Source organism: Lonchura striata, chromosome 16 (genome assembly GCF_046129695.1).
Source record: "Lonchura striata isolate bLonStr1 chromosome 16, bLonStr1.mat, whole genome shotgun sequence".
Classification (NCBI taxonomy): Eukaryota; Metazoa; Chordata; class Aves; order Passeriformes; family Estrildidae; genus Lonchura; species Lonchura striata.
Window position 1 is genome coordinate 13,743,807 of NC_134618.1, and position 20,967 is coordinate 13,764,773.

Sequence of the window (20,967 nt, forward strand, 5' to 3'; positions counted from 1 at the left end):
GATCCCGCACCCCGTGTCCTTCCTGCACCCCGTGTCCTGATCCCGCACCCCGTGTCCTGATCCCGCACCCCGTGTCCTTCCTGCACCCCGTGTCCTGATCCCGCACCTTGTGTCCCCTCCTGGACCCCGTGTCCTTCCTGCACCCCGTGTCCTGATCCCACACCCCGTGTCCTGATCCCGCACCCCGTGTCCTTCCTGCACCCCGTGTCCTGATCCCGCACCCCGTGTCCTTCCTGCACCCCGTGTCCTGATCCCGCACCCCGTGTCCTTCCTGCACCCCGTGTCCTGATCCCGCACCCTGTGTCCTGCTCCCAATCTCCGTCTGCTCCACGCACCCCGTGCCCCCTCCGCATCCCGCACTCTTTCCGCACACCGTGTCCTGTCCCTCCATCCCGTGTCCCTTCCCGGACCCCGTGTCCTGTCCCTGTCCCTGTGCCCCCTCCGTGTCCCCTGTCCTGTCCCTGTCCCCGTGTCCTGTCCCTGTCCCGGACCCTGTGTTCCCCTCCGTGTCCCCGTGTTCCCGTGTCCCTGTGTCCCTCTCCCCGTGTCCCCGTGTCCCCGTGTCCCTCTCCCCGTGTCCCCGTGTCCCCGTGTCCCCGTGTCCCTCTCCCCGTGTCCCCGTGTCCCCGTGTCCCCGTGTCCCTCTCCCCGTGTCCCCGTGTCCTCTCCCCGTGTCCTCTCCCCGTGTCCCCGTGTCCCCGTGTCCCTGTACCCTGTGTCCCTGTCCCCGTGTTCCCCTCCGTGTCCCCCGGCCCCGGGCGGGCCCGGCCGCTCCCCGCGGGCGCCCCCCGGCGGTTGCCCCGCGCGCGGCAGGAGGCGGCTCTGCGCGGCCGCTCGGCGAATCTCGCGGGCTCCCGGCGGCGGGGCCGAGCCCCCCTTTGCTCCCCCTTTTCTTCCTCCTCCTCCTCCTCCTCCTCCTCCTCCTGCTCCTGCTCCTCCTGCCGCCGCCGCCGCTGCCGGGCTCCGCTCCGCCTCGCCAGCCCCGAGCCGGGTGCCCCGGCCCTGCCGCTCCTCCCGGCCTCCGCAGTCCCGGCCCGGCGGGCGGTGAGTCCTGTCCTGCTCCCCGGGCAGATCGGGGGTGTCGCGGGGTCGCTTCATCGGGAGAGGGCACGGTCAGGAGGGAAGGGGGGTCAGGGCAGCCCCGGCATGCGGGCTGGGGCATCTCCCGGGGTGATGGGCATCGCCCCAGGAGTGACGGGCACCGCTCCGCGGGTGAGGGTGGCCACGCTCGGGGCATCATCTCCTGGGGTGGTGGGCAGCGCTTCCCGGCGACGGCATCGCTCCGCGGGCGATGGTGGCCGTGCCCGGGGCATCCTCCCCCGGTGGCGGCGGGTCACGCTTTAGAGCATCCCCCTCCGGGGGCTGTGACCGCGCTCGGGGCATCTCCCGCAGGGCATTGGGGACTGCGCTCCGGGCATCATCCCCACGGGCTCCAGGGGTCCTGCCCGGGCACTCCTGGTGCACCCTCCCGGCGGCTTGCTGTGCCGGGGGTGAGCTCAGTGTTCGTGCTTGGTGCATCGTCCCAGTGCCGGGGGACTTGTTCTCTCCCTGCACACGCACCCGCGTGATTCCCGCACAAAAGGGGAATCACAGCCCCTTTTCCACATCAGCGGGGCCGGGGGGTGTTCAGGTGTCCCAGGAGCAGCACCTGCTTCTGCAGCCCTTCCAGAACATGCCTCGCACGCAGCAACCCTCCGGCTGGCAGCGCTGGCTGGTGACCAGGGTACAGCCGGCCCCTACGAAACCATGGCTTTGGGTTCTGTTGTCCCCCCTCCCCAGTCATGCTGGCTGTAGTAACACCTTGGAGCCCCTTCCTTCTCTTGGCTGTGAGATGCCCACAAACATCCCCGAGCTGGCGGTATCACTTAAAAAGCCCTGGATGTGTTGGGAGGAGGAGGCACCGCATCCCCGTGCCTTTTTACCTTTTCAGCGCGGGATGAGGCACTTTCATACCGCCCGTGCTCCAGGGAATACCCACCCTTAGCCATACCTGTTCGGGAGTTCATCCGTATGGAAAACACAGCCGCTTTCCTGGCTAACACCGGGGTTGTCTCGCAGAGACCATTTAGTCTGTCTAGACAAGTATGATGAAGAGCAAAGTGCCTGGAGCTGAGTGATTAGAGCTCGGCTATCTCTGCAGTGCTACGTTTGTTGTACAGCTCTGATAGATGCTGCTCCGTGCTTTTGGATCTCTGGTTAGCAAGTGCACGGCACGCAGATATGGATTGTGGAGGATTATTTCATGTCAGAGCCAGGGAAGGAGAACACAGCCAGCCCTTCATCACATGTGTGCATGGAAGAAGCAACATAGACATTTGAACCAGACTAAAATGAACGGAGAAAACTCTGAAAATGGTGAATAAATGGGTGGTGAGGGGGAGGAGGGGGAAAGGCACATACTGCCAGCTCACTTTCTGGAGGGTAGCACAGAGAAGTTCATGAATGTTTGTGTGACACTTAGAGAGCCTCAAATGGCAGGCACTGAAAAATAGGGTAGTGCTTTGTACGAGCGTAGAATAAATAAAATCTGTAGAAGAGAAGGCTGAAACGAGGGATAATGTATGTCCTCAGGACATATTAAAATGAAGCACAACGTATTGAGAGAGCAGGCTTTAACATAAAACAAAATCAAAGGCAAAGTGGACGTGTATGTGTTCTTAAATACTTAAGAACATTTAAATAAGAATATTTAAATAAGGACAAAAGGAAGAATCTGCCTCCATCTTAAGTATTTAATGACCTTTACAAATATTGTCTTTCACATTGCAAACCTTTTTTGCATATTGTTGAGTTGTCCATCCACCTTGTCCAGCAGTCCAAGTTAATTAATGAGGCAGATTCCTGGGAGGACAAACTTGCAGCACTGAGTCTTGCAGCAATAACACATCAATCACAGTTCCAATAGGACAAGCACATTCTCCTCCTGGTAAATGCAGGATCCCTGGTAAATGCAGGATCCTCCTGGTAAATGTGAATCCCTGAAGGTTTCCGCAGCACCAGGAATGACTCTTCCCAACACCATCTGTTTCTGAGCCACAGACATATTCTAGAGACATTACACACAAATATTATTGGGATCTGGCAGGACGTGAGGCCAGAAGGCTTTATCTGAGTTTCTGGGCTGGAACACACAGAGATCTGACTCAGTGCTTTGTGGCCACTTAATGCCAAGTGGACAGAGGATGCCAGAGCTCCACGGGGGTGTGCAAGCAGAGGGCAGAGCAGGTCCAGAGTGGATTTGCTCTGTGAGCAGAGGGGATTGATTCTGAAAACTGCTGAGTATCTCAAAACCAGGTCTGAGCCCGGCCAAAGAGATTTGGTGTGACCCTAGGAGCTGAGCCTACTTGGCAGGCAAAGCCTGGGTCTGTGTGAGGGGCTGTGTTGAGCTTCCTGAGGAAGGAGCTGGACCAGTGAGAATTTTATTTGGAGCAGAGCTTCTCAGTCAAGAAAAATCTCTTTCTATGCATGTAAACAAATAAATGGAGAAAATTGCTTTCAGGCTGTCATTGGTGTAATACTGAGAAGGAGAGGCTGATCCTGGAGCAGCAGTAGCAGACACCAAGTGCAAATCTCAGGGAAAGAGCTATTAAGTAACTGGAGCATGTGCTGTAATTAGTTATCACTCGTTATGTTTGCTCTGGGCTTTTCATTTCTGTTGACTGACGATGAATTTCCTGCACTATCACTGCTTGTTTATGGTACAGAACCTAACAAAGGTAATTAATCAGTGTTAAGAGACCCTGCTAATGTCCCTCTGACATACAAAGAGCTGGGTTAAGTCAGTTTGCCTCCAAATACTTCACAAGAGCTGAGAGGGGAAGAGATCTGCAGTGCCTATGGGAGAGTCAGAGCTAGAAATGACTTACAAATTGGCTCAAATAATAAATAACTTTAGAATTACCAACTTAAAAAAATATAATCTCAGTGATGTTAGGGTCAAATTCTATACAATACTAAATAACTCCATAATGCACTGAGTGCCCTTTCTGGACCTGTACATGGAATTTCTTCACAGAAGACCATCCCTGTCTTGTCAGAATATCCCAAATAAACACACACTGTATGATACTGCCTTGGCCTTTGAGAATCACCCTGTTACTATCAGCCCCAGGCATTTCTATCCAAGAAAGCAATGTCAATATATTAGAGAATAAATGACATATATATGAATTACAAACAGAATAATTCATAGGTAATTTTCAATTACAGAGAATAATTTATATGTGTCTGATTTGCAAAGAGAATTATTTATGAGTAACCTGAATTGCACATGAAGCACATTAACAGGTTACTGTGGGAAAGGGAGCGTACATACTGCTCAGGTGTCACATGCTGAGCCTGGATTTTGGGGTATTCCCTGTGAAAACACTCACCATGAAAATAAAATTTGTCGGATTCCATAGTGAACAGATTTGTGTAATGTGCCCAATGTGATCTGAAACCTCAGAGTGGTGCTGAAAGCCAGACTCAGGGAGTGTGTTGGAGCTCCTGACTTGTGGAACACCAAAAGCAGAAAGGCAAAAACTGGAGTCCTACAACATAATCCTTGGAAAAGGCTGTTGGCAGGAGCAGACAAGGAGCCAAGTGTCAAAACCTTTGGGTTCTTTGTGTCTCTTCTGTGCTGTGTGGAGGTGATGATGAGTGATGTGAAATATGCAAATAACAGAAAAAAAGAGGAGGATTTCCCAGCAGGATGAGAGTCCCAGCAAGGCTCCTTCCCTGCCCCTGGATCCTGTCCAACCTGCACACAGGGACATTGATTGCTCCTTCTTATCACGGAATCACTTAGGTTGGAAGAGACCTCCAAGATCATCAGGTCCAACTTCATGGATCTCATGTGGTCCAGCACAGTTGTTCCTGGTTTAGGAAAAATTACAATGTTAGCAAATGGCTGCAAGATGGAGCAGCAAAATCTGTGTTGAGAACAAGATGTTTTCCTAATGGTAAAGTAAAAAATGGTACAGGAGTGGATGTGGAGTGTCTCCACTTGCAGCAGATCTCTACATTATTATTTTGCTTAAAGCATTTTCTTAAGTGCAACTACAAATTACTAGCCTTTTAAACAAAAGGAGTTACTTTCTCCTCCCCAGGACTTGCTGGTCAGGTCCCACAGCTTATTGTTTAACAGGGAGCCAAATCAGCTTCTTTAAAGGCAGGACATCTTCCAAAATACCTGGAGGGCAGAAGGATGCATTGGTGCTTCTACTTCTTCACCCCCACCTTGTCATCTTAAAAACTGAGTTGGGAAAGAAACTATCCAAGCCAAAGTGCCATTCCAGAGGGTCTCCCTCTGGGAGTTACACCAGGCACCCTCAGCACAAAAGCTAAAAATTATGAAGCCCTGTTGCTCTGCTCCAGTTGATGAAACACCATATCCATATATTAGACCAAGACAAATAACATCTACTATAGCTAATGTGGTAAAAGCTTCTTTTTTCAACTACTAAAGTTGTCCCATAAAATTTTTCTGAGGCATTTATTTTCTCCAATGAAGTATTTTAGAAAAGCTTATTAAAGAGAAGTAATTGTCTCAGATTTGGAGAGTGTAATGGGTTGCTGATGTTCTGTTGGAAGCAAAGCCAGATCTCCAGGAGAAGGAGGCAAATGTCATTCCAGACTGAATTCCTGCAAATGCATTCCTGTGACCGAGTTTTTGAACCACTGAAGTGTTGTCATGGGCACCCTTGGGCGTGGGGAACATCACAAAACACCCATGGTCACAGCTGGGAATGTCTGGAGCTGGGTGAATGTCCCCTTTTAGGAAGTCTAGGGACACAATGTATATCCCATAGCTTTGGGCTCACACTATACTCCACCAGGGACCCTGGGGGGAACACTTACTACAAGACTGTGCACTCATTGTATTTGCTGTCACATACATCCACTCTTTGCTGCTTCCCATTTAGCTGAAAAAAATCCATTCATTTTCTAACCAGCTCCTCCTCCCCAGACCAACACTCCAGTTGTTGCCCAAAACATTAATGAAAACAGCTCATGCTTCCAGAAACTTTGAAATTTAAATCATTTAACAAGATAAGTCTCAATCTGGACTAAGTGCAAAGTCTCTTTCTTGACTTGCTCTAGGCAGGCAGCAGCTCGTAGCATCACATCCTCAGGCAGCTGAATATTGCTGAGAATTGCCCAGTGAAAGTTCTGCAATCACCAGGAAAAGGATGCTTGTATTTAAAGGTTGTGCAGACCAAGTGAAATTTTGTCCATTAGGAAAATGCCAATCTTCACCCTAATCCAAGGCAAAACTCCTGATGACCTGCTGGGGTCAGACTCTCACTTTGTGCTTCCAAATCTGGAAGCAAGTCAGAAGTGTAGAGATTTGGGTCACCAAGTGCAGAGAAACTTCACACAAACTCTTGCTCCTCCCTGTAAAAAACATCTGGAGCAATCTGGACAATTTTAGGCAATAAGAAGAGCTGAGAAAGTATCACAGATTTTTTTTCTAAATTGTCACTGGATTAGGGCCCTTGCACCACTTCAGATTTCCCTGTGCCACCTGCTGTCAGCCTTTAATGTGAGTGAAATACAAAGCTTGCAAAAATGAAAGAAAACTGCCTATCCACTCCCTCTCCAAGCTACACACCCTTAGAGACAAAAAGATCACACTAAATGAGCCCTTTTAAGGACTACCAATACATACACAGCTCTTCCCAAGGGTTAGATGAGAAGGAATGCAATGTTAATTTTAATGGGCTGCCACTTTCCTTTTACAGTGCAAACCACCTCTGCATAACAGGAGAGGCTTTGGCTCATGTTGGTACTACTTTTTTTAAATATTGAATTTTATTAATCATATTGCTGTCCTCAGGGGCCACAGAATGCCATTTACCTGGCAGAACTAGGCTGCAGACCTAGTTAAATTATAGACTTAACCAGTTCCTCCTTAAAATATTTAATTTCTTTTTTTTCTGTGATTGAATGCTGCTGCTAGACCAGTGATGGTCAGCAGCTGATGCATTTGGTCAGAAAGCCTTTCTGGCTCCTTTTAAGTTACTATTAACTTGCCTAGAAGAAGGTAACACTTATTCCTAGAAACCTCGGGCTTTTGTGCATATATCCCCTGAATTTCTCATTCTGCTGTGAACAGGTGGAGCACTTACCTGTGGTAGGCAAAAAGCCCAAAGCACTGCTCCAAAATGCTCCACTTCTGCTTGGCATGGTCTCCTTACCTAAAGGAAAAATCCAGACATGGATTAGTCACGGGGGCTGTGCTTTATTTTCTCTTCTGATTCCTTCTCCCCAAGGTGTTCACTGGCACCTCCCCAAGTGCATTAACTGCAGTGGATGCAGGAATAGGTGCCTAGGAATAGGAATAGGAATAGGAATAGGAATAGGAATAGGAATAGGAATAGGAATAGGAATAGGAATAGGAATAGGAATAGGAATAGGAATAGGAATAGGAATAGGAATTCTGCTGCTTTGGGGAACGCTGGTCTTAGAAAGGACCCTGGAGAGGATATTTCCAGGATGCTCCACATTTGTGCTGCAGGCTTTTATTTGCTCTTTATTTACCAGCTGACATCATGCCCAGCGTTGCTGATGCTAACACAGTGTGACATGAAGCTGTTCATGAAGGGACATGATGGCAGTGGGCCCAAGCGTGTCCTGCTAGAGAGGCACCACCAGCCTTGCACAGCAAGTTCCACCTTGGCTGGGCAAACCTCCCCAAATCCTGCAGCCTGACAGCAGCACTGGGAGCCAACAGATGCCCTGGGATAATAGCTAGGATTAAAAGTGTTAGAGGAAATTGTAATCAGAGAACAATTTCACTGGTGTCAGGTAAGGCAGAAGTTTAGGTTTCTGATCAACAGATAAAGACCAATATCAACCTCTTTGTTCTTGACCTGGACCTGTTCCAAGGAGTGTAGTTTGTCCCAAGCAAGGAGGAGCACCACATTTCTATATCCTACAAGGTCCAGTTGTGCAACACTCAGAGGTATTTCCCATCTTACTGGGGCTTCAGGATAGAGTGAACAAAAACCCCCAAACCAGTCAATCCATCTGGCTTACTCCAGCACCATTTTGGGGCTGTGCATTCTTGAGCCAGTCCCTGAGCCAGTGACACCCACGGGGACATGGAACACCCATAACAGCCACTCCCACAGGAAGCATAGGGCCTGGAGTGCAGCGTGCAGTGTTTACAGAATCCCACCACACCCTACAGCCAGGATATTGGCACACCACTGCAAGCACCAAGCCTGAGGAGCTTTCCTGTCCCTGCTGAGGCTGGGCACTGATGGCCATGGCCCCAAGAGTGAGGAGCTTTCCTGTCCCTGGTGAGGCTGGGCACTGATGGCTGTGTCCCCAAACTTTAAAGAGCTTTCCTGTCCCTGCTGAGGCCAGGAGCTTATGGCTGTGTCCCCCAAGAGTGAGGAACTTTCCTGTCCCTGCTGAGGCCAGGCACTCAGGGCCATGTCCCCCAAGAGTGAGGAACTTTCCTGTCCCTGGTGAGACTGGGTGCTCATGGCTGGATCCTCCATGTGTGAGGAGCTTTCCTGTCCCTGGCGAGGCCGGGCGCTCATGGCCGTATCCTCCATGTGTGAGGAGCTTTCCTGTCCCTGGTGAGGCCGGGCACTCGTGGCTGGATCCTCCATGTGTGAGGAGCTTTCCTGTCCCTGGCGAGGCCAGGCTCTCATGGCCATGTCCTCCATGGGTGAAGAGCTTTCCTGTCCCTGCTGAGGCCAGGCGCTGATGGCCATGTCCCCCAGACATGAGGAGCTTTCTGTCCCTGGCGAGGCCGGGCACTCATGGCCATGTCCTCCATGTGTGAGGAGCTTTCTGTCCCTGGCGAGGCTGGGCACTCATGGCTGGATCCTCCATGTGTGAGGAGCTTTCCTGTCCCTGGCGAGGCCAGGCTCTCATGGCCATGTCCCCCAGGCATGAGGAGCTTTCCTGTCCCTGGAGAGGCCAGGCTCTCATGGCCATGTCCCCCAGGCATGAGGAGCTTTCCTGTCCCTGGCGAGGCCAGGCTCTCATGGCCATGTCCCGCAGGCATGAGGAGCTTTCTGTCCCTGGCGAGGCCGGGTGCTCATGGCTGGATCCTCCATGTGTGAGGATCTTTCCCGTCCCTGGCGCGGCCGGGCGCTGATGGCCGCGTCCCCTCGCGCAGGCCGTGCCCCGCCATGCTGCAGTGCAAACACGCGCAGGAGTTCAGCTTCGGGCCCCGCGCTCTGAAGGACGCGCTCATCTCCACCGACCCCGCGCTGCAGGAGCTCTACGCCAAGGCCTTCTCCAGGGCGGAGAAGCTGTTCCTGTCCGAGGCATACAACCCCCAGCGCACGCTCTTCTGCACACTGCTCATCCGCACTGCCTTCGACTGGCTGCTCAGCCACCCCGATGCCCCCGAGGACTTCGAGACCTTCTACCACGCCATGCTGAGGAGGAAGCAGAACTTCTGTCGAAAGCACATTTACCTGCAGCCTATAGGTAATGGGGGGGTCTTCGCTGGGCTGCCTGGAGAGACACAGGAGGATGGTGGGTGGTGTGGAGGGCTGCTAACACCTTCCTCTAAGGACTCATCTGCAAGTGCAATGGCCATAGCAAAGACAAGTGTAACAGGCAATGCCCCCAGTCCAGAGTCATAAGCTGTGGTGGTAGACCTGCCATATAAATGGTATGTATGCCCCTGGGTGAGGCTTGCTATGAATTTATGCATATATGTATATCAAAGTATGAAACAATGCTGGAAAAACCAGCATTTCTGGAGGTCTATCTCTGATGCTTCATTAAACACAGCCACTCTTTCCCACGTTAATCATTCTGCACAACTTAAACAGGAGACAACCTTCCAGCACATCTGCTCTGCTAATGAGAGCGTACTAATGCCTTGAGCAACCTTTCAGAAGGAGCTCCCTCTTCTCCTCTACATCCATAACCATCCAGAGGTGTCCACCACATCCCAGAGTAAGCCATGAGCTCCAGAATGAAGCAGCCTGCCCAGTTGCTGTAGGCAGTGCCACAAAACCCCGTCAGACCCTTATGTTCGCCCTGGCTGTGAGGGGCTGACCGAGAGCTTCTCTCCTCAGATTTAATCGAAGGCCCCGCTGGGCTCTCGCTGCTGGATTCCCTCCAGAGCTGTGTGGAGTCTTTCTTCCTGGGCCTGCGTGTGAAGTGCCTCCCCTCCATCCCAGTCTCCTCCATCCACTGCTGCTTCCGCCCCAGCCGGGACTCGGACAGGGTGCAGCTCCACGCAGGTGAGGACGGACCTGGCAGCAGGGAGCCCACAAACTCCAGCCTGGCACACGGGCACGAGCTCTCCCTTAGGAAATGCCTGACACAGCCCTCCATTGCCTGAGCTGGGAGGGGATGAGGAAGGGAGTGAAAAGGCAGAAATCCTGTTCCCATGGAAAGCCCAGAGCTTTGAGGCTGGAAACAGGAATAAAAAACAAAGTGACTTTCATCATATTTTCCTCTGCTGTTTGTATTTTTCAGTGCTATTATGTTTCGGTCCAGCTCTGCAAAGCCATCAGATCGGCTCTGCGGGAAGGCTCTGTAGATTTGGTGCAGTCTGAGTTCTCCCATCCCCTGTCCAGAGCCAAAGTAAATCATTGGCCTGGGTGGTGCAGGGGGGGAACTTGCAGGCCTTTCGTGATAGGAAATTTGGGTTCAAGTGTCACACAGTTCCCCAGGGGACTGGGTTTGCCAGCTGCCAAACTTGCACTGCACAAACATCCACCTGGAATGAGATGTTTACAGGTACCATGGGCAGCACATGCTCAGCACAGACACAGGACTGCAGCCCTGGGGCTGTTCCAGCTCAGTTCTGAGCTGCCTGTAGGGAAATTCTGCTCCCAGGTGCTCATTTCCATGGGTTAGTACTGAATTCATCAGGATCTCTGCTTTGACTCTGTGCCCAGCACCACTTCCAAAGTCAAGTCTTCTCTGATTTGAGAGATGGGCTACACAGCCATGTTCTCCACCTGAGATGATGAATCCAGCAGCTCTGACTGCCTGTAGGCTTGGATTACATCCTCCACCCCACCAGAGCCCCACCTGGCTCTGTGTCTTCCAGGGATTCTTCATTTAAATGAACATCTCTCATATTTGTGCAGATGGGATCCTGAATTTCCTGAAGAACAACAAGCCCATGGATGCCCTGTGTGTCCTTGGACTTACCCTGCTGGATCTTTACCCATGTGAGACCTGGAGCTTCACATTCAGCAAATTCCTGCCAGGACAAGGTGGGTTGGTGTCCCATGGTGATCTAGCAGAGTGTGAATAAGGCAGTACTGTACCAAAAAGCCCTTCCCTGTGAGACTGGAATAGCCAAATCTTATTCTTAACATGCTATTCCCTAGTAAGAGGAACTTTTCCCCAGTGTGAAGTTAGGGAGATCAAGGGTCCTGATCCAGACAGAGGCAACTGATACAAACCTTTTGGGGAGTGGATCTCCTCACAGCCTGTGTGCCCAGCTGGACTGTGCTCCCCCACAGCTGCATTTTCATGCTGCCTAAGTTGACAGACAGTTGTAAAAGAGCAGATGCCTGACTTGTACTCCCCTCTCTTCACAGAAGTGGGAGTCTGCAGCTTTGCCAGGTTTTCTGGGGATTTCCCCCAGGCTGGCTGTAGCAGCTTGAACCCACCCACGCAGAAGGAAGAGCTGTGTGAAGTCAGCAAGGAGGGCAGAGACAGAGCCTTGCAGTTCAGTGCCCAGGAGATGGTCCAGTGCTGCAAGGTAGGACCAGCAACCTCCTCCACCCCGTGTTTCTTCCTGGGTAGGATTAAATATTTCAGGCCAGGGTATCATCCATGCCTCAGCCCAGTGAAGCAGCCATGAGACTGCTCCCAGAAGCACAGGCAGTCACAGCTAAGCCCACACTGAATTCAGACATAGAGCGCTTGCATTTTAGTGCACTGCATGGACAACTCCTATTCCCCTCACCATGGGAGCAAATGACAACATCAGTTATGGGGAGGCTACAGGACTTGCCTCAGAATCACAGAATGGTTTTGTTTGGAAGGAACCTTAAAGACCATCCTGTCCCAAACCCCTACCATGGGCAGAGACACCTTCCACTAAACCAGGTTCTGTCATGGAGCAGGACTGAAGCAACCCTGCCCAGCTCCCAGACTTGTGCTTGGGTAATCCTGAGGGGAGGGGTCCCAGTGCCAGACATGTTACATGGATGGAGGAGAACACCTCAGCCAAGTCATCTATTTAAATGCAGATGCCCTTAAATCCCCCTTACCTCCAACACATCCTCTTCATGAGTGCTGTCCTCCCTCATCCCAACATCTGCCATATTCCAGCTCTGCTTCTAGTGTTCCTCCCAAAGCTGGGCCACACAGAGCAGTCACACCAGCACCTTCAAAGCCACTTTTCTTTGCTCCTCTGGTATTTGCTCAGGATTTTCTAGTTTGAGAACTCTTCCTGTAATAATTTTAAATGTTATTAAGTGGCAATGGGAGGAGGAGAGAAATCCTCCATCCTCAGCCTTTCCACAGTTGCCAGTTCCCAAGGCAGTCATGCTTGGCCAGCTGACTCCAGCTCAGTTTTCTGCTTTGGCACAAACGTTAATGGAGTCTGTTCTGGAAGGACTCATATCTGTTATTGCCAACAACTTCTTGCACATTTTTCACACAGGCTGTGTTGCTCTTTTCAGGCCCCAATGGGACTGCTTTTCCTATTTAAAAAACCCCCAAAACAACAAAAACCACCACATTGTCCTTGGGGAAGAGCAGCAGCAGCACTGCCCCACAGCTTTACCTACAGGGCTCCCCACATTTGCCTTATCCACACCCACCCCTCCTTCTCCACTACACAAACATGGAGCTGGGAAGAGGCAGCCAGGTTCTCCTATCACCTTGGAAAAGCCTAGGCTGGAGGAGAACCACTGCTGAGCAAGGGCTGCTCAGACTACCAGGGAGCAGGGAAGGTGGAACAGCAGAGGAGGAAGAGGAGGAGGCAGCAGAAACAGGAATGACATGCACTGCTGTGATCTTTGCTTCCCCGAAAGGTGACCTGTCATGAGATCTGCCACCTGATGGGGCTGGGGACGTGCCGCTGGCTGCAGTGCATCATGCAGGGCGCCCTGAGCCTGGACGAGGCGCTGCTGCGGCCCCTGGAGCCCTGCCCCATCTGCCTGCGGAAGCTGCAGCACGTCGTGGGCTTCAAACTCATCGAGCGCTACAGGGTGAGCCCCAGTCCCCCTGAGCCTCCTGGAGCAGGGGCAGGGCAGGGTGGCTCAGCCCAGCCCAAACCCAGCACTGAAGGTGCTGCAGCAGCCTGGTGAAGGCAGGAGCTCTCAGGAGCTCTCAGTGCAAGGTGCTGAGGCAGCAGCTCACACCTGATCATGGAGGTGTTCTACACATGCTCTCTGACCAACAAAGCACTTTGCACAAGCTCCAGAGCTTTTGGGTCTTCCTGAGGGACACTGCCACAGTCCAACCACACTTTCCTACTCCCAAAAATGAGGTGGGGAGGGTAGGCAGACTGCAAGCAGGAGCAGCAGTGAGTTCAGGGATTCCCACAGCTACATCCTTTCTTGTGCCACCCTGGTTTTTTGCCTCTCTGGGGCTGCTGGGAACAGGGAGGAAACATTATGTGTGTACTTTGCTGCAATTCCTCTTAAATTTATGAGAAAACATCCCAAATTATTACCCTCAATACATGGAGGGTCCCAGACTCATCTTTTGTCTCTTCTCTCCCACTCATACTACTGCTAAATACTACATTTAGATACATCAGGAACAGTGCTAATACACCCTTAACTCTTAAAAGGGTTTTCTACCTCTGCTGTCTAAAAAGCAGGTTTCAGTAGCCAAATGGTTGGTGGAATAGAAATAATGTCCCCATTTTCACTCAGCACCCATCTTCTCCCTGTTGTGATTCCTGTCTGACACACATCATGTTCAGAGGCAGGATTTTCCATGGCTGCCTATTTTAAAGTCTGTGGGTTGTATTTGTAACAAGATACGAGCAGAATGAGAAAGGAGATGCCTCTGGTTTCATTCAGCATGGAATCAAAAACACAGAAGCATGGCAAAGACTGTGGGGAAACACACACTTTTTTGTGATTTTCCTACTTATCTGTGGTGCTGCCAGACCCTCCTCTGACTCTGTGGCTGTTTGGTCCCTACTTTGGTCTGAGAAGTGTCTAAATTGCCCAGACCACCAGAGGATTCTGCTTAAATAAAGCAGATAAATTCTTCTCTATTTAAACACCCAGCCTGTCAGCATCCAGCCAGTGCTTTCTAGAAGAGACCGGCCACCTGCATTAATCTTTTCTAGAAATATTTTTGCCTTTACACCTGCAGCAAATACTGTAATTGGCTCAGCATCCTCTGGTGACAGGGAACACAAACCCAAAGGAATGATGCACTTGCCAATTGTCACATCTGCTTCCTTGAGAAGGCAAAGCTCAACTAGAGCTGGTGTAAGAGAGCTGTGATAATCTCTGTAAGAGGCTTTGCCATAATGTTGAGAGGAGACATAAATGCCAGAGATGAATTAAATAGTTAAGGAACAGGACAGAAGAAAGCAGAAAGCATTTTGAGACAATAAAAGATAGCAAAGTTATCTTGCCAAGCATGCTAAGTGTAAGTCTGAAGTCACATTTCCTCTTGGAAACTATCACAGATCCCCACCTGCCACAAAGCAGCTTCAGACATCCTAATAACCACAGGAAATGCCAGAACCAAGCTGTGCCTTGGCAGCAGCAGGCAACTCTGCTCAGATCTGCAACTGAGACATGGTTTGGGGCAGAGGAGCATGCAGGGCAGGAAACCAGTCCTCATGCAGCAGCAAGAGCCCCTCAACTTATTTATCTGAGCTGTACTCAGAACCACACTCCATTTTTTATTCCAGCTGCTTATTCCAGCATGAGTCATCTTGAAAACTGAAAGCAAGCTAATTGTCCTGGTGTTTCCCCACCACAATCAACATTTCCACCTGCTGCTGGTGCAGCATCCCAGGTTGTCCTCACATGGTGGCTGGATGAGTTTGCAGTGGCCACACACACACAGACAGGTCTTAGTGACATCCTTGGGGTGGACATCCACTTCAGCTGCTCTTGCCTGCAGGTAAACAAAACCCACACAGAGCTCATCCCTTCCTGGTTAAACAGGAGAACATAAGAGGCTGCAGCCCTTCAAACCCACCCAAAATTCAAATGAATAAGCCAAAGGATGACAGGAGTTGAAGAGATTCTGGGAATTCAGGCAGAGATCCTGAGTCGATTATCCCGGTTTTTTTTGCCTTGAACAACCCAAATGTACTGTTGGAAAATCCATATCTCCACAGCCTTTTTTCTTCCTGGGAATTGGGCTAAGTAGCAATTGGGATTCCTTCCCAGAATCACTATTCTTGGGAATTTAGAGCCATTACAAAATTATGGGCTGCTTGCAGCTTTCCAGAGCTTTGCTTTCCCCTTCACTAGCCCAGCTCCCAGTGCCTTTGTTGGATAAACCCAGAGGGAGGGAAGGGCCACTGGAGGTAGGACCAGGCAGGAGAAAAGTTGTCCCTTTACAATTTTTCTTGGCCTAGAGGGAGGGGGCAGGGTGGATTAGCTAAACTGAAAGAGTCCATTTTATTCCTGTACAGAATTCTTCCCCGAGGCTCCATGCTCAGACTGAAATGAGAAGCAGGGCTGATTTCTCCCACCCACTCAATTTGAGCTCTTTATCCTTTCTGTCACTTGCCTGAAGAGACAGCAATAGAGGAGGAAAGGAGGAGGGAGCAGTGGGGGGCTGTAAGAGAAGGGAGCTCCACAGGGCTGGGAATCTCCTGCCTGCTCCTCAAACACTGCAGCTCCCCCTGAGCTGAGCAGGGATGGATCCAGCTCCGTGCCTGGCACACCATGGGGACAGCCCGGGCTACTCCTGTCACTGCTGAGCAACTGGGGGCTTTGCAGATGGACCACTGGGAGTTACAGAAAGTAAAGGGGAAGAAATAGGCCACAGGAGTGTGAAAAACTGAACAACAACCACAAAAACACCTCAATACTGGAAACAAGGCAGATGAGATCACCTTTTACCCAGGGATGACTGGAGTACTGTGGTTCATTCCCTAAAGCATAAGGAATAAATGTGCCAGGAGCAACCTGCTATATGCCTCATTGTGGCATTTAATATTTAAAAAGGAAATTGTCTCCGACATTTTCCTTTCATTAGTTCTTTCCTAGAGCCAGCCTTCCCACTTGTTCCTTGCAGCTCACGAGGGGAAGAGCTATTCTTGGGAATAAAACACACATTACCACAGGCATTAACAACATGATGAAACACAATTCTTCACCACTATCTGAGGAGCTTTTATAATGACAGTTTCCTCTGGAGAGGCGTTGGTTTGCCTCTCCTGGAGATCACATTCACACAGCAGGGAATGACCTTCAATAACAGGGCAGATAAAGTCCACATCTGACTGGAGGCAGCTCTGCCACAGTCCAAGAAAATGAGACAAGAGAAAGCTCCTGCTTTGTAGGGTCACCAGGAGTTGTCTGAACCCATTGTCTGGCAGAGAAGACTGTGGCAGCTGCAGCTGAGCCACCCAAGATAAATAGGTTTACCTGGCAAACACGGGGGAATGTGTACCTGGCATCTCTCATCCTCCACAATGAAACCTTTCTCCTCTCACCACAGAAGCTCTATGCTTGGACACAGACCGTGCTGTCCACGTGGCCAAGGCAGGAGTCAGCAGAGCTGTCTGCCTCAGAGGACATCCTCCCGCTCAGCTCTGACTCTGGGATGTGCTGTGAGAACGACTCCGAGGCCGTGACCTCCCTGTCCGAGCCGCTGACCCCCGACACCTGCAGCCAGGGCCTGTCCATCGGGCCGGAGCTGGAGCAGGACGAGCAGCCCAGCTCAGTGCCCGAGGGGCAGCCCCAGCTCCCCGGGCACACCAAGGCCACGGACACCATCAAGGATTACGAGCTGTGGCTGGAGATGTGCATTGCTGCCCTGGAGAGGAACGTCTCCGAGGAGGAACTGGCTCAAGTGGACAAGACCGTGGATGCCCTGGCGAAGTGGGAAATGTTTACAGGCCAGCTGCCTGCTATGAGGAAGGACCTGCCCTTTGCTAGGGACAGCACTGGGCTACGCAAAGTCCTTGGAGACAAATTTTCCTCCTTGCGGAGGAAGCTGAGTTCCAGAAAACTGTCCAAAGGGGAATCATCCCCTCATCGCTGGCGGTGGGAGGACAACTAGGCTGGGGCTGCCTTGGGCCAGCCTTCCTCATCCCAAGCTGTTGCTGTCTCAGAGAAACAGCAACTCCCCCCAGGAATAAAAGGTGTTTTGTTTTCTGAGATTGCTAACACAGTTTTGATGTTATTAGTTCTTCTCTACGGGTTTTTCCTGTGTTGGTCTAAATGACACCACCAGTCCACACCCACCTCAAATCCCATTTAGGTGTATTTATTTTCTTGGTCCGAAGTTGGCCAGGAAGAGGTCAGCCAGGTCCCCACTGAAGACTGAACATGCTCACACGGGAGTTTGGGCAATCTGAACAAACAGATGCAAATTAAACCAGGGCAGCTCCCTCCCACAGAGAGAGATGAGATGAGATTTCTCCCTCTCCTCTCCCCCTCACAAGCACTCGGAGTGCTCTGCTCTCTGCCCCACCAGCTGGAGGCTGTGCTGAGCACAGGAGCACAATCCAGGCTGATGGACTCTCATTATGAGCTGGGGGAGATGGAGGAGAAGGGCACAGAGCAAAGCAGAAAGATCCCTGGCAGCTCGGCTGCCCCAAAGCCCAGCGATAACCTGACGATTGTCTCTTGGCAGACTCTCCAAGATCTCCAGAGATGCCTCAGCTCAAACCAGGCTTGGAGCTGGAACTACCCACATCCTCTGCAGATTGGCATAGGAGAGGAATCCTTTGGAAACATTCACAGACTCATTGATTATTAACGTGAAAGGGGGAACCACACGTGCGTTCCTCTCATTGATTATTAACGTGAAAGGGGGAACCACACGTGCGTTCCTCTCTCGCCTGGGGAAGTTCCCACCCTGGCCCTTCCCTCTTCCCACTGAGCAGGACCGGGTGCTGTGCTGGCACCGAGAGCAGAGCCTCCCTTCCCAAGGCCAGGGCACGCTGCTCCTCTGTTCCTCCTGGCTATTTATAGCCAGAGCTCAAGAGGCTGATGGGTGCCAGGGGAAGGCTGACCCCTCTCCATCCCCTGCTCCCTGAGCACTGATAACGCTCCCGCAGCTCACGGCAACGTGGCTGAGCTCCAAATTTCTCCTGTCCAAAAATACCAGCAGGTAGGATCAGATTCAGCGCAGCTGGGAGAAAGGAGAGGATGTTTCTCTCGGAGGAGGCAGCAGCTTTGGCTTTCCGGAGCACTTGCCGGCCTCCACCCCATCACTGCGATCGCAGCAGGAAGCAAGAGCGTAACTGGAAGGAGACACTGGAAAAACGCCGGAGATTTACACACGCAGGTGAGCAGCAAAGATGGTCTTGCAGTAAATCCAGCTGGATTCCGGAAACACAAGCGTTTCACATCCGCATGATTCATACCGGGAGAGAAAGGGAGTTTGGCTGCGGGGCTGATGACGGCAATTCCTGGAAACATTTTCCAGGCGGAGCGGGGAGCGGCGGAGCCGCTGCTGCCGCCCTCTCCTGGCAGCCACAACGGGGACGGGGTTCTCATCCAGACATTCTTCCCAGCAGCAGAAACTTCCAAACAAACCCTGCTTGAGTTACAAATCCCACTTCTGCCCCCGAGCTCGCTCAGTTGTTGCCTGAACACATTTACTATTTTAAGCAAGATATTATTCTCTGTTCAGCCTTGTTTGCTCTTCCTTGATTCTGAACTGAGTTATTAGGCTGAACTTTAGAAGCTTTCCAGAAAGAGGCTCAGGATGAGAATCCTGCCTATGGGAACAGAGGCAGCTTTCCATCAGAAAATTCCACAGACAGCAGAGGAGTGGGGTGGCACAGGAGGGCTGGCAGAAGTCACAGGTGGAGACTCCTTGTGACACCTGGTGTGCATTAGTGCTGCTGTGAGAGCAGGAATTTCTGCTGAGAGCTCTTGTGGCTGCAAACAGGTATTGACACCACCACTTGCCTGCTCAGCTGGTCCACAAGTGCCCCAGGTAAGGCATAAATGAGATGGCAACTCAGAGCTTCACCTGGGCAGCTCAGCAGTGCCCACAGGCAAGAGGCAGCTTTGCAGTGAGAGGCAGAATGTGGCTGAAAACACTTGGAAGTCCTTCAGCATCTCGAGGACATTGTCCTTGCAATATTCCATGCAGGGTTTGGTCATGTCAAGACATTGCTGTGGAGGGGCTCCTCTCCACAGCAGCAAAGGTTTCCAGGGCTGCAGCAGCAGGTTAAGCACAGGGTCTGTGAGCAGCACTTTGCCCCAACCCACACCAGTGAAAGGACTAGAGGCAGCCTGGGTCACAGGACCAAAAGCACTGGGCAAGGTTACACTGAAGATGAAGGTTATAGCCAGAACTAAAGCACAAAGGCACAGGTCCTACTCCTCTCTGCATGTACCAGAGTTGCAGGGGGACAGAAAACAGCTGGCACAGGAATAAGTAGTAGGCCAAACTGAAGGTAAGCCCCTAAATAAGATTTCCTGCATGTTAAGCAGCAGGTTCCTGGGGAGATCCTTCTACTCAGAAAGGTGTGGGAACATAACTTGCAGCTAATAAGCTGCTGAGTAAGCTGTGAAACAGAAACCCAGATGAGATAATTAGGAGTCACTTTAAAAGGTCAAGCTGTGGATCAACCATCAGCAAGAAGGAGTAGGGTGCTCTATATAGAAATCCAACATGCAGAAGTCACTTGCAATGCAGCAGCCAAGACTGGGGTTGGTTACAGAAGGTCCAGGAACAGTTCCTCTGTGTGGCAGGCAATGGGCAGGAGACCTGGGTGCTGCCTGTGCAGCACCTCAGTCACAGCCTGGAGAGCCTTTGGCAGAAGAGAGGCAGGGGAAGGAACGGGCACTCAGATGGGAAGGGACAGCAGGTCCCAGAGGGACACAGTGCCAGCAGCCTGCCCCAAGCTGCCTGGGCATGGCCCAGGGCTCTGGCTGGCAGCCCTGGAAGGCACTGCTTGTGTTCCTCTGGCTCATGGTGACAGGCAGACCACGAATCCTGCACCTGACCCACCTTCAGGAGATCCCCCAGCAGAACCAGCACCTCCTTCCTGCAGCTGCTGCTGGTTTCCATTAACAACCCCTAAAGCTCAACACAGATCCATGTTGGACTCCTCTGGCTCAGAGCATTTCCCAAACCACACCATCCTGTGGCTACCTGCAGCACCAAAGCAGCTCAGTCACATCCTTTCTGCCCCAAGCTCAAAGACACTTGTTTTGAAGCAACTTCTAAAGTCTAATCTTGAACACAGTAAAAACCAGTCTTTAAATAGCTTTACGAGCTCATAAAGACAAATATCTTCTCCCAAGAATAAACAGGCAGAACATTCCACTCCTACTCTGAAAACAAGGACTTGCTGTAGCTGAAGGGAGAGTGGAGACAAAGCCACTGTCCAGAGGGAAAAAAACCCCAACACAACAAAAAATTCCAGCTCTTTACTAGTTAGGGTGAATTGCCTCCTACAGCTTGCAAGGGTAGGAGAGGAAAAAGCAGCACCTTCTACAACTTTTCATTAGCATGATCCAGCACTTTGTGATTTAACAGTGGCTGTGACCACCTCTCTCCCCTAAAAATGGTACTTCTCACTGAGACCTGCTTCTGCTGTGCAAAACTGAGGCTTTAGGAAAAGCTACTTTTGGTAAAAATCCCTGAGCACTCGTCCTAATTAACTCTTCTGGCCTTAACACCATGCAGCTTCACAAGATGCCAGTCAGTCCTGGGAAGAGTGGCAAGAAATTTGGGATTAGTAACTGAGTAAACTTCCTCCCAGGTCTGTTAGGATAATGAGATACCAGGCTGGAGCTAGAAACCACAAGGATTTATTTGATTTCTCTCCTCAAAGAGTTCTAACAACTACTTTTATATTACTATAACCACCCCAAACCTTCCACCTTGTACACTTGAGCAAAACTACAA

The 20,967-nt window shown here is 51.2% G+C and overlaps 1 protein-coding gene across 2 annotated transcripts; it reads left to right on the forward strand.

The window, feature by feature from the left end:
- Positions 1 to 946: 946 nt before the first annotated feature.
- On the forward strand, positions 947 to 17,258 carry AMZ1 (archaelysin family metallopeptidase 1). 2 transcript variants are annotated; one of them, XM_021549384.2, is made up of 7 exons: positions 947 to 1,107; positions 9,122 to 9,438; positions 10,038 to 10,205; positions 11,064 to 11,192; positions 11,523 to 11,686; positions 12,969 to 13,145; positions 16,588 to 17,258. In XM_021549384.2, the coding sequence occupies exons 2-7, from the start codon at positions 9,135 to 9,137 to the stop codon at positions 17,149 to 17,151; spliced, it is 1,506 nt and encodes a 501-aa protein (XP_021405059.1). In that variant the 5' UTR covers positions 947 to 1,107; positions 9,122 to 9,134; the 3' UTR covers positions 17,152 to 17,258. The 2 variants fall into 2 exon arrangements, with proteins under 2 accessions (XP_021405059.1, XP_021405051.1); XM_021549376.2 differs by having other exon boundaries at positions 947 to 1,044.
- Positions 17,259 to 20,967: the final 3,709 nt, after the last annotated feature.

Coding starts and splice junctions, on each gene's coding strand:
- AMZ1 (XM_021549384.2), top strand. CDS start 9,135: ATGCTGCAGTGCAAACACGCGCAGGAGTTCAGCTTCGGGCCCCGCGCT. Junction 11,687..12,968: donor AGATGGTCCAGTGCTGCAAG/GTAGGACCAGCA, acceptor CTTCCCCGAAAG/GTGACCTGTCATGAGATCTG. Junction 13,146..16,587: donor AACTCATCGAGCGCTACAGG/GTGAGCCCCAGT, acceptor CTCTCACCACAG/AAGCTCTATGCTTGGACACA.